The sequence below is a fragment of the Desmodus rotundus genome, chromosome 3 (genome assembly GCF_022682495.2).
Source record: "Desmodus rotundus isolate HL8 chromosome 3, HLdesRot8A.1, whole genome shotgun sequence".
In the NCBI taxonomy this organism is placed as follows: domain Eukaryota; kingdom Metazoa; phylum Chordata; class Mammalia; order Chiroptera; family Phyllostomidae; genus Desmodus; species Desmodus rotundus.
In genome coordinates, this window is record NC_071389.1 from 34,647,912 (window position 1) to 34,660,751 (window position 12,840).

The 12,840-nt window shown below is 33.5% G+C and overlaps 1 protein-coding gene across 1 annotated transcript in view; it reads right to left on the bottom strand.

The window, feature by feature from the left end:
* The window catches only part of NRDC (nardilysin convertase), a 68,155-nt gene that overhangs the window by 28,450 nt on the left and 26,865 nt on the right, over positions 1 to 12,840 (bottom strand). Inside the window, exons 5-9 of the mRNA XM_024571100.4 lie at positions 6,065 to 6,138; positions 3,708 to 3,803; positions 2,560 to 2,682; positions 1,994 to 2,051; positions 14 to 87 (exon numbers count right to left, since the gene is read on the bottom strand). Of these exons, the coding sequence (XP_024426868.2) occupies positions 14 to 87; positions 1,994 to 2,051; positions 2,560 to 2,682; positions 3,708 to 3,803; positions 6,065 to 6,138 (425 nt within the window). The remainder of the gene's footprint in view (positions 1 to 13; positions 88 to 1,993; positions 2,052 to 2,559; positions 2,683 to 3,707; positions 3,804 to 6,064; positions 6,139 to 12,840) is intronic.

A 12,840-nucleotide genomic window follows, 5' to 3' on the forward strand; every position in this document is an offset into this window, starting at 1 on the left:
TTGGTTCACGAACCTCTATAAAGTTTGTTAAATGCTGGTGTGTCAAATGGATCCGTTAAATGGCCAAAGTTTGGTTTGGGTAACCCACTGAAAATAAAACAAATATATTAAAATTTAATTGGCAAAAGCCTTTATAAGCAGTATCTTTAGGGATGCCTAACTGATAGGTATGTATAATTTATTCTACATACTCCTGGCTGAAAAGCATTCCACACATAAGTGAATAGATGGCAATAAAGCCACAAAATCCTGAACGATACAACCTGTTCTTAACCCCAGTCCCAATGACTCAAACATCATTAAAACTCACAAGTTATATAAAACAATTAAAGGGACTTCCCCTCCCAATATTTACTGCCTCTCTCAGCAAATTCAATTTCAGTTCTCCTCCTATACAAAGTCATTGGAAAAAGAAAATTTATACTACAGATAATTTTTAAATTCAACAAACATATGGATTATTAGGTATAAAGCACTACATTAGGCTCTTTGGCACTTACAAGACTTGACTCTCTTTCTAAAGGCTTCCCATCTGGTTAAAGATACTGTAACTAATATTTCTTCTAAAACATGGTCAATATGAATTAATATTAAATATCTAGAAGAAGTTTTTAATCTTTCTGATTAGGAACCAAAGTGATTAGTGAATAATATTAAAGAAAAATATTTAGAATGCTTATCAGGAATTGATAGGACCTAATGAATCCCTCTATTAAATTATACCTCTTTTTTATTAGTAAAGTTTCACAGTAAAATATGTTTCAATCTGCCACTTGACATTTCCATAGCTCATCAATTTTCTAATCAAAGCAAACAAACAAAAATAAACAAATAAAACCCTGCACCTTTGGCATGGCTTTCATTATCTTTCCATACACAAAAAGTACTGCTAATTATCAATGTAAAATAACATAAAGCTAAAATAATAATAATCAGTTGTTATTACAAATTAGTCTAACATTTTTAGAGCTAATTTTTCTTTCATAAATCTACAACAAATTATATCCTGAAATGAAGAAATGCAAAAAGTCTAACTTACTCACCTGATGCAAGAAAAAAATCTGATGTCATTTATTTTACAAAACTGCAAACTGCTGACCTGGCTGGTGTGGCTCAGTGAGTTGAGCACTGGCCTGAGAACTGAAAGGTCGCAGGTTCGATTCCCAGTCAGAACGCATGCCTGGGTTGCACAGGCTATATCCCCAGTTGGGGGCATGTGAGAGGCAACTGATCAATGTTTCTCTCACACATTGATGTTCCTCTCCTCTTTCTCCCTCCCTTCCCCCTCTCTAAAAAGTAAATAAATAAATAAAATCTTTTTAAAAATGCAAACTGCTAGGAGTGGGAAGAAAGACTTAATTCCTTCACAATTAAAGTTTTTGTATTCTTTGTAACAAAAATGTAATAATAAAGTGTCAAATATTTGTATTATTTGATGAATTTGAGGTGCACAAAAAATAGCTTTCTGAAGTGAAACCCTATACAATTTCTGATAAAAGAATATGACTTTTCAGATAATATGGAAAGTCAATCATCATCAAAAAGATGATTTCTTTTACGAGGAAAGCATTTTGAGTTCCAAACAACTGACTTAAATAAACTTTCAGAAGACAATCTGTTCTGAGTCAGGAGAGACAAACATATATATATTCATTCTGCCTCCCAATACAATACTTGCTTTCATATCACAATTTCAAACACTTTCCACAGTAACAGAAAAGCTCTGAGTAAATGTAAAAAGGCATAAATTCTTCAGAATTCCTGCTTACTGTAAGCTTACAAGCTTATAAATTTTGAACTACATAAAATATGGAAACTTAGCTTCTCATCTTAGTTTTCCCACTCAAAAGCTGTGCAATCTTGCTAAACCACTTTAGGTCCTAATGACCTGTTTAAAAAACAAACTAAAAGAAAAAAACGTTTGGAACTCATACAAGAACATATAGCTTCTTTAATTCTAAAGGTGTATGATTTATGAAAGTAAATGTCTTACTTGTTTGGTATCTGAGAGAAGATTTCAGTAACCCACTTTTCCAAAGTATCCAGTGTTTCTTGGGAGGGAGGGTGGGGAGGAGACAAGAAGAGTGGAGGTACTGATCAGTATTTTACAGCATCACCATGATGGAATTCAATTAATCATACCATTTTACTGGACCCTACCTAAGGATGAAACGAGAGACACCCTCCACCATAAGAGTTTATAATCAATATGGATTAAACTCAAAATGAGAAATAACAGAGGCAATAGCTGAATTTTGCTCAAAAAAAACAATTTATGACCTATTAGTACATTAGTACACTCACAGACTGGCTTAGAGATAAGACCTATGTCTACATAAGAAAAAACATTTGCTGATAATCAAATGATTTTGTGTTTCCCTGAGCTTATCCACTTGCTGTGTGACCTCTAGAAATTCTCATCTCATTTACTTCATAATTAGGATCAAGTACTAAAGTAACTAACAGTGCACTTACTGCATCACTGACCAAGGCAAACAAATCCAAAGGAAATACTACTTCAGAGTAATTAATTCTAAGGGCCGTAGTAAGTAATATTACCTTTGGACTGAACCACTAAAGTCATGTAATGAGCAGAGTAGTAACGCATCCAGAATTCTCTCAGTCTAGTATATGTATCAATATTATTCTTTTTTGGCTCATGTTTGAGAGTCTCGGCATTTCCTGGAAAAAGATGAAAAATATAGAAATAAAGTTTTCTTTTCACAAAGTCTCTATACCAATAAGATATGCTCTACTACCATTATAATTAATGAAATAACCCAAGTGACTCAGGAATATTGAATCAGTATATAATAATAATATTACTATAAGACAAAAATTCCCAAGAAACAACTTCAAAGTATATTTAATACATAAGAAATGAACTCTAGTTGATAAAACCTTAGTCAACAGTAATTGCCTTAAGCTTTCTTTCTTAATAGTCTACTATTCAATTCAGGTTTTATCTCTGAATTATTTTAATAATATTCTCCATAATTCTTAAAAATAAATCACATAAAGCAAGGATGCCATATAAAATGTTTATAACTGTACAAAATATACATGGAAGCAAAACATCCTCTGAATGAAGTACCATTTCAATCTGCTCATCCCAGATTTGGCCAAGAGGATTAATATCAGGCTTTAACTGACTCTAATACTAAGATAAAGGCATTGTTAAAAACAAATACCATTTAAACAGCTTACCAATTAAACAAAATTAGGTCACAGCTCAAAAAATATTAGAGAAATCATTGCTGAATCTCTGTTGATAAATGGAAATGTCAGGTTGGGGTACAGCACAGCTTTTACAGTCAGATAAACAGAGGTTCAAATCTTATTTTCACCAGTGTGTGACTTAAGCAAATTATATAACTTCTCTTAGTGTGTTTGTTTCTTTCTCTTTAAATAGAGATGATAAGGGTACCCAGCTCATCACACTGTTAAGATGATCAAATGAGATGATTCATGTAGTGTTGGCAGAGTATCTAAAACCCAAAAAGCATTCACAAAATGTTAGGTTCTATTCTTTATATAGTCAGTGTTAGAGAACCTGATATAGGCATGCTTAACTACTTTGTATTTGAAAACGTAAAAGGTACCTAGCTGCCCTACTTTTATACTTTTCCATTCTTTATCAATTTTTCATAATCTCAATCTTCCTTAACTAGAAAATATGAAATAAGATGAAGTATTTAGTATCTTACCCCAAAAAAATTTCCCCATAGGATGTCCAGGTCTAGCAAGGCTTCCAAACAACATTTCCTTTCTGTTTGCATCAGAAGGTCTTGCAAGCTGATATTCTGTCAGTTGTAAAGAAACATATTTAATTACATGAAATTCAGTATCTGCTTTATTATCTAGAAATTCAAGCTTAAAAAACTAAAAGTAAGGAATAAAATTAATTTTATGAATCATGTGTTTGTTTTAACATTTTTTATTGTTGTTCAAATACAGTTTTCTGCCCTTTTCCCCCACCCCTTCCCACCCCCCCAGGCCTCCCATCTCCCTCCCTTGTTTCCACCCCCCCTTGTTATTGTCCATGTGTCCTTTATAATTGTTCCTGCAAACCCTTCACCCTTTTTCCCTATAATCCCCTCCCCTCTCCCCTCTGGTCACTATCAGCCTGTTCTCAATTTCAGTGTCTTTGGTTATATTTTGCTTGCTCATTTGTTTTGTTGGTTAGATTTCTGTTAAAGGTGAGGTCATACGGTATTTGTCTTTCACCACCTGGCTTATTTCACTTAGCATAATGCTTTCCAGTTCCACCCATGCTGTCACAAAGGGTAGGAACTCCTTCTTTCTTTCTGCTGCATAGAATTCCACTATGTAAATGTACCATAGTTTTTTGATCCACTGATTTACTGATGGGCACTTAGGTTGCTTCCAACACTTGGCTATTATAAATTGTGCTGCTGTGAACATTGGAGTGCATAGGTTCTTTTGAATTGGTGTTTTTAAAGATTTTATTTATTTATTTTTAGAGAAAGGGGAAGGAAGAAAGAGAGGGAGAGAAACATCAATATGTGGTTGCCTCTCACAAATTCCCTGCTGGCAACCTGGCCAGCAGCCCAGGTGTGTGCCCTAACTGGAAATTGAACTGGTGACCCTTTGGTTAGCAGGAGAGCACTCAATTCCCTGGGCCACACCAGCCAGGCCATAATTTTTGCACACTGATTTCAACCCATTCTCAAAACTATATGAAGAAAAACATACTGAAAGCATTTGAGACAGAGAATATAGAATATAATTCCTAGGTCCCAAAAAGTAGGAAATTTTTCCGTGGTTATTACGGTTTTCAATTCACTCAAATATTTGTCTGAGCCTACGATGAAACAAACACTGTGGTGGGAAAGTAACAAAAATGAAGAAAGTAAATCCTTGATTATAAGGAGCTACTAGAGTTAGAAGGAATCCCACTCTCTTGTTACAAATAAATTTAGGTCCACAGTTAGTGACATTTCAGTAAGTAAAACACGAGTTGGCTGAGTTCCAAATAGATGGCTCTTTACACTCATCTGCAGTTTACACAGCCTAGTGAATATATTAACATTATTAGAAATAGACACTGAATCAAGCCAAGGAGGAAAATAATACAAAAGGAGGAACAAGTATAGAGACCTTGCCTCTTCAGTTGCCACAAGCCAAGCCTAACCTATATGAACTGGAAGTCCCCCTAAGTCTAGTATTACATTTTTCTAACACTCAAATAAAGCAGGCCAGGTTAACCTACAATGGTGCTATTTATTAGTACTCTGTAATTAATCAATATTTTTAGCACAGCTCTATAATAAAGCCTCACCCTGTACAAGCACAGTTTTCTTTATGGTCTTCATTCTTTAAATCCCAAAGGTAAGAAAAACTGTCAAAAAATAAAATTAAATGCATTTCCTGCTCAGGGATTTAGTTTTTTCATCCATAAATGTATCATAATGATTTTTAGAACTACCAAAATTCAAGCTACAAAGCACCTACGAACACAGTAACAAAGGATAAACTATTTAAATATCAGGATGGTATTCAAAATAAAGCCTCAGAGAAACTCTTTCCATGCAAATATGTGAACTTTTAAAGTTTTAACACTCTGTATTAGGTTTAAGAATTAGGCTCCTGCCCTGGCTGGGTAGCTCCACTGGTTAGAGTATCATCCCAATATGCCAAGGTCGTGGGTTCAATCTCTGGTCAGGGCACATACAAGAAGCAACAAGCTAATACATAAGTAAGTGAAACAACAAGTCGATGTTTCTCTCTCTCTCTAAAATCAGTAATAAATTTTTTTAATTAAAAAAAAAAAAAGAACTAGGCTCCTGCCCTGCAAAAGATTAGTCACTATGGTAAACCCTCAGAAAATGAAGGCTGAAAAAATAAAAATCTATCATCCTTTTATTTCAAATCTATACAATTATACATTTAATGGCTTCAGGAATAGACATGACACATCGATCTCAATTTAGTCCTTATTATATAGAGATAAAATGGTCTAAAGTGATAAAGAATGATAAATGTGTTAATTAATAACTGGCAGTGAAGGAAAAAGTGGTAAGACATAAAGCACTGCTCTTACCACTATCAACAGCTTCAACTTCACGGTCAATTGCATCTCTGATCATTAGTGGATGGATGAAGAACTGGGCCCATCTGAAAAAAATAAATTGGCATTTTTATTGTTCAGTGAAAGCTTTTCATCAGCCAATATCTTACTTTTTAATCAAGAAATTTTACTAAGTTGGAGATGTACTTCATAATCACGTGTGTAAAATCTAAATAATATTCTGCATTTCTGTATTTTAAAGTCTACAAACTACTTTTTATACTATGAAATTAAAGACCCATGCAAAAAAACACATAAAACATAAACATACAGGCTAATGGGTAACTATAAGGTAAACACCTCTGTGGCCACAACCTAGATAAAGAAATAGACAACTGTCAGAACTCTAGAAGCACCCAGCCCCTCCTTTATCCTTAGAGTTAATATACTGAATATTATTGTAATCATTTCTCTGCTTTTCTTTATAGTTTTACCACCTATATATATTGATATATTTCTAGACCAGTATTTCTTGACCTTTCTTATTTCATGATCAACCCCAGGAAGGCTTTGCAGAAATTTTCTCCTAATCACTCTATTAAATTTTAATACCACAGATAGATGGTTTGTTTATACACTGTATCTGTGGCTTTATATATAAAGAGTGTATAAAGCCTATTCTCTTTATTCAATGAATGGTTACAAATAATAAAATGACTTTTTTTTTTCATTTGGTAGTCCTATTTTTAATCTTTTGAGGAATCTCCATACAGTTTCCATAGGGGCTGCACCATTCCACACTCCCAACAACAGCACATGAGGGTTCCCTTTTGTCCATCTGTATTTGTTGGGGAAAATGTCTATTTATGTCTTCTGCCCATTTTTTAAATTTGATTGTTTGGGTTTTTTTAAATTATTTTATTGTTGTTCAAATACAGTTGTCTGCATATTTTTTTGATGTTGAGTTTTATAAGTCTTCTATATCTTGGATATTAACCTCATCAGATATGTTATTTGCAAATATTTTCTCCCATGTAGTGGTTGTCCTTTCATTTTGTTCATGGCTTCCTTTGCTGTGCAAAAGCTTTTATATTCTTATTTGCTTAATTTTGCTTTTGCTGCCTTGCCTGGGATACATATTCAAAAAATATTACTACGACTGTTGTCAAAGAACTTACTGCCTATGTCTTCTAGGAGTTTTATGGTTTCAGGTCTTACATTTAAGTATTTAATCCATTTTGAGTTTATTTTTGTATATGGTTTAAGAAAGTTATCCAGATTAGTTCTTTGTATGTATCTATCCAGTCTTTCCATCACTATTTATTGATGAGACAGTTCTTTTCCCATTGTATTATTTTTGCCTCTCTTGTAGATTAATTAACCATATGAATATGTGTTTATTTCTAGACTCTCTATTCTGTTCCATTGATCTATGTGTCCATTTTTGTGCCAGTATAGTTTGAAATCAGGGAGATTGATACCTTCAATTTTTTGTTTCTCAAGATTGCTGTGGCAATTCAGAGTCTTTTGTGGTTCCATATAAATTTTAGAATTAAATATATGCTCCTTTCCTGCTCTCCATAGCTTCTCAGAATGACATTTTTTTTAAGTTAAAAGAAAATTTTAAATTTTTTAAATTGATTTTTAGAGAGAGGAAGGGAGAGAAACATCAGTCTCTTGTTCCACTGATTTATGCATTCATTGGTTGTTTCTTGTATGTATGAACAAACAAAATGTAGTATATATCCATACAATGGAATACTATTTAGCAATGAAGTACTAATATATGCTACAAAATGGATGAAACTGGAAAATATTATGATAAGTTTAAAGTCACTCACACAAAGACCACATATTGTGTGATTCCACTTACATGAAACGATGTCCATTTTACAAACGAAGAAATAAGACACAGAGAAGTTAGTTTCCCACAAACCCTCAGTTAGCAAATGGCAGGGTCAGCACTCAGTCCAAGGCAACCTGGCTCCACATTTGTATTCAGAAATATTACACTATACTGTTTCTCAAAATGAATGGCTTTTGTACAAGATGTCCTGGTCAGTTATTTGAGGGACTCCAAGGCACTTTGCTTAGCCCTAAGGGGCACACAAATTCTACAGTACCCTTGCGCTCCATATGTGGAATCATAGAATATGTGGTCTTTTGTGAGTGGCTTTTTAAATTTGACATAATGTTTTCAAGGTTCATCCATGTTGTAGTATGTATCAGTACTTCATGTCATGGCTAAATAGTATTCCATTGTATGGATATATACCACATTCTGTTTGCCCATCAGCTGAGGGACGTTTAGTTGTTTGCACTTTTCTGTTATGAATAATGTTGTTATGATTATTCATGTAGATAAGTGGGTTTTGAAGCTCACTTAGAGAAGAAACTCTTAACTAGCTAACTAGATATTCACTAAGATACTGTCAACAGTTTTTCTTTTCAGTACCTGGCAGAATTGATAGGTTGAATAACTTCTGATGAATTAAATAATAAAACAGAATATTTTTATTTAATTCTAAAACTCACTCAAAGTTTTAGAATCAAATAAAACAAAGGATCAAACTTACATTCACCATAGCAACCAACTGGCACGTGCAAACCATTTGTAGCAATGACTTCAAGAGCAATCATTTGAAAGTCCCCAGTCATCTATCCACCAGTTTTGTAGCTCTGACCTCGCATACACTTTGTCTATCTTCCACAAACTCAATGTCAGTATAAATGGTGCTTATATGATACTCAAGAATAACTCAAAAAGAAATTAAATAGCAAGCAAAAAATTTTGCTAGGTCGGACTAAGCTTTGGAGGGCCACAAACCATTATCATATCAAATGTTTTCTTGCCCGTCCCCCAAAGAGAACACTTTCATCCCCCTGAGAATGTATGTAGTAGACAATATAGTTTTGTTTTTGAACTTCATATTGATGGAAACAAATTGTGTATTCTTTATGTCTAATTTATTTAACTCAATACTAAGTTTTTAAAAATATTTTTTAATCTTCATCCGAGGATATTTTCACTGCCCCTAGAGAGAGAGGAGGGGAGAGGCAGAGAAACATCAAACAGTTGCCTCCCGTATGCATCTGGATCAGGGATCAAACCCACAATCTAGGTATGTGCCCTGACTGAGAATTGAATGCACAATCCTTCAGGGATGGGACAACGCTCCAACCGAACCACATGGGCCAGGGAAACACTATATTTTTAATATTCATCCATTATGGTACATGTAGCTGTGTTTCATTTCTTTTCATTGCAGTAGAATATGACACTATATGAATTTATTAATCCATTCTACTGCTGATGGATAATTGGGCTTATTTCATGTTTGGACTACTACAAACAATGCTGCCATAAACATTAACATCCTTAAAATTGTGCACTGGGCCACATGTGAATGAAAGGAACTCCTAGGTAATAACATACGTGCGCATATGTTCAATATCACTGTCTAATACCAAACGTTTTCAAAGTGATTGTACTAATTTGCACTTGAATCAACAGTTCCAATTCCTCCATTTCTCCTCAACTTCACCCTTACTTGGTATTGTCAGACTTTAAATTTCCTGCAACTTTTAGGATAATTAAATCTCCTAATGGTTTTCTTCATATTTTCCTGATTCCTAATGAGGGTAAACACCATTTCATATAGTTATTAATAACTTGAATTTCTTCTTCTGTAAAATGCCTGTTTTTGTGCTTTTTTTCCTATTAGGTGGTAATTTTTCTTATTGATTCTAGAAATATATACAATCATCCATTTATATATGATATAATTATGTTACATATAATTATACATATATCTAATAATTAAAAATCAATGATAGTTATTCTAAATGTAATATATTACAAATATGTTATTCTACTTTCTAGTTGTTTTTTCACACTATAGTACTTTTAATAAACATAATATACATTTTTCCTTTATGTTTTGTGCCTTGTTTGATAATTCTTATCTAAAGTCACACATCTCTAAAACTTTCAGTTGTACTCTTCATTTTTTGGTCTATAATCCACTTAGACTTGATTTTTTGTATATGTTGTGAGGCAGGGAGTCCATCTTGTTTCTATCATTATAGAAGCCCAACTGTTTCAACATCATTTCTTTAAAAAGCTCTTTCACCACTGTACCATATTGTCCCTATGAAAAATCAAGTGTCCACATGTATGCTAGTCTATTTCCAGGGTCTCTATTCTATTCCATCATCTCTGCTTCACCCCATGCTAACACCACAATGTCCTAATTACAAAATAGATCTTAATATCCAGTAGGGCAATTCCTGCTACCTTGTTATTTTTCTACTTCAAAGGTATCTTGGCTATACCTAGCCCTCTGCATTTCTTATAAATTTTAGAATTATCTTGTCTATTTAAAACTAAAGAAATCTTCTGAGATTGTGGTTGTGATATCACTACACTGTACATTAACTGGGGAGAACTGACATCAAATTCCATCAAACTGGCTCCAGAGCCGGAGCCCCTTTCATTCTAGTGCACTGTCCCCCTAGTGTCTCCATACACTGTGCACCTCTCCGTGAGAGCTGAAACGAAAAAGCAAGGTGTTGCTTTGTTCAACTTCAGCTGTGAATCCATGTATCAGCAACTCAACTTTTTCACAATAATTTACAAAATTGTTCACATGTCCACAAATGACTGTAAAAGCATCATATTGATTTTGGAATTACAAATAAATTTTAGTGAGCATGTGAATTCTCCACAAATAATAAGAATCGTTTGTAAAAGATTACATCATATGAAAATAAAGATAGTTTTACTTCTTCCCAATCTGCATGCCTCTCATTTCATGTTCTGCTCTAACTGCCCTCGCTCAAACCTGCACTTCAGTGTTGAACAGAATGGCGATGGCTGACATCTTGATCCTGATCTTCGGGGAAAAGCTTTCCATGTATCACCGTTATGTATGATATTAGTTGTGGGTTATTCATAGATACGCTTTCCTTTCACTCTTAGTTTAATTTCATATTATTCATAGAAATGAACAGAAGTTCATAGAAAATTCATGGAAAATTCAAATTCAATTCAGAGAAAATTTCCTTTCATTCTTAGTTTAAGGGTTATTGGGAAAGAGTGGTGGATTTTGTCAAATGTTTTTTCTGTTTATATTGAGATTATATCTTGAAATGTGACTTTTGTCCATCTGTTAATTTGGCAATATTACCTTGATTTGTATGGTGAACCAATCTTGCATTCCTGGAATAAATCCCACCTGGACATGGTGTATAATTCTTTTTCTATGTTGCTGCATTCACTTTCCCAGTATTGTGTTGAGGATTTTTGCTTCTCTATTCGTAAGAGATACTGGTCTGTAGTTTTCTTGTGATATCATTATCTAGGTGTGGTATCAGAGCAACGGTAGCTTTTTAGAATGAGTTAGAAAGTTCCTCTTCTTCTATTTTTTTGAAGGTACTTATGAGGTATTAGTGTTAATTATTCTTTAAATGCCTGATAGAATTCACCAGTGAAACCATCTGGATCTATACTTTTCACTTGGGAAGTTCTGGATTACTAATCCAATCTCTTATTACATAGCTATTCAGATTTTGTCTTATTGAGTCAGTTTCAGTAGTTTGTGTCTTTCTAGAAATTTGTACATTTCACCCGGGTTATCTGTCTGTTGACATATATTTACAGTATTCCATTACAGTCCTTTCTATTTTGGTAAGATCATAGCAATGTTCACTCTTTCATATCTGATTTTAATAACCTGAGTCTCCCTTTTTCTTTGTCAGTCTAGTTGGTTTGTCAATTTGTTGCTCAAATAACCAACTTCTTTTTAAATTTTCCCTATTGTTTTTCTATGCTCTATTTCATTTATTTCCACTGAAAGTTTAATGCCCTTCCTTCTGCTTACTTAGATTTACATTGCTCTTTCTTCTCCAGTTCATTAAGATGAAAGTTTAGGTCATTGACTTGAGATCTTTTTTCTTAATGAGGTGTCTATAGCTGTAAATTTCCCTCTGAGCACTGTTTGTGATGCACCCCATAAATTTTGGTGTGTTGTTTTCATTAGTCTCTAAGTATTTTTAAATTTCCTTTGTTGTTTCTTCTTTGACCCACTGATTATTTAGGAGTGTGTTGTTTATTTTTTACAGATTTGTGGAATTTCCCAACTTTCCTTCTGTTATTGACTTCTCATTTTATTCCATTATAGGTAGAATGCATATTTTGTATAATTTCAACCTTTCAATATTGGGAGTTGTTTGACAGTCTATTATATGTCTATGCTGAAGAATGATTCATACTGCACTTAAGAATGCAGTGTTTTTCTGATTTGGAGTGGAGTGTTCTATAGATGTCTATTGGTTTATACTGTTGTTCATGCCTTCTATGAAGACAACAAATTTCTTGTTGATTTAGCCAGTTGTTCTATCCTTATTGAAAGTGACTTGTTTACATCTGCAACTATTATTACTGAATTACGTATTTCTCCCTTCAATTCTGTCAGCTTTTGCTTCATGTATCTGGGGCTTTCTTGATAGATAAATGTGTTTATAACTGTTATATCTTCTTGATGAATTGACCCTTATATATTGATTATAAAATTCCTTTTTCCCTAATAACAATTTTGGTCTTAAAGTCTGTTTTGTCTGATATTAGTATAGCCACTCCAGTTCCCTTTTAATTATTATTTGCATAGTATATATTTTCCCACAATCTGCTGGTATATTATAATCTAAAATGGTCTTATATATAGCATGTATAGTTGAATTGAGTTTGTCTACCCATTCTACTAACATTTGCCTTTAATTGGAATGCTTAATCCAGTCATATTTAATTT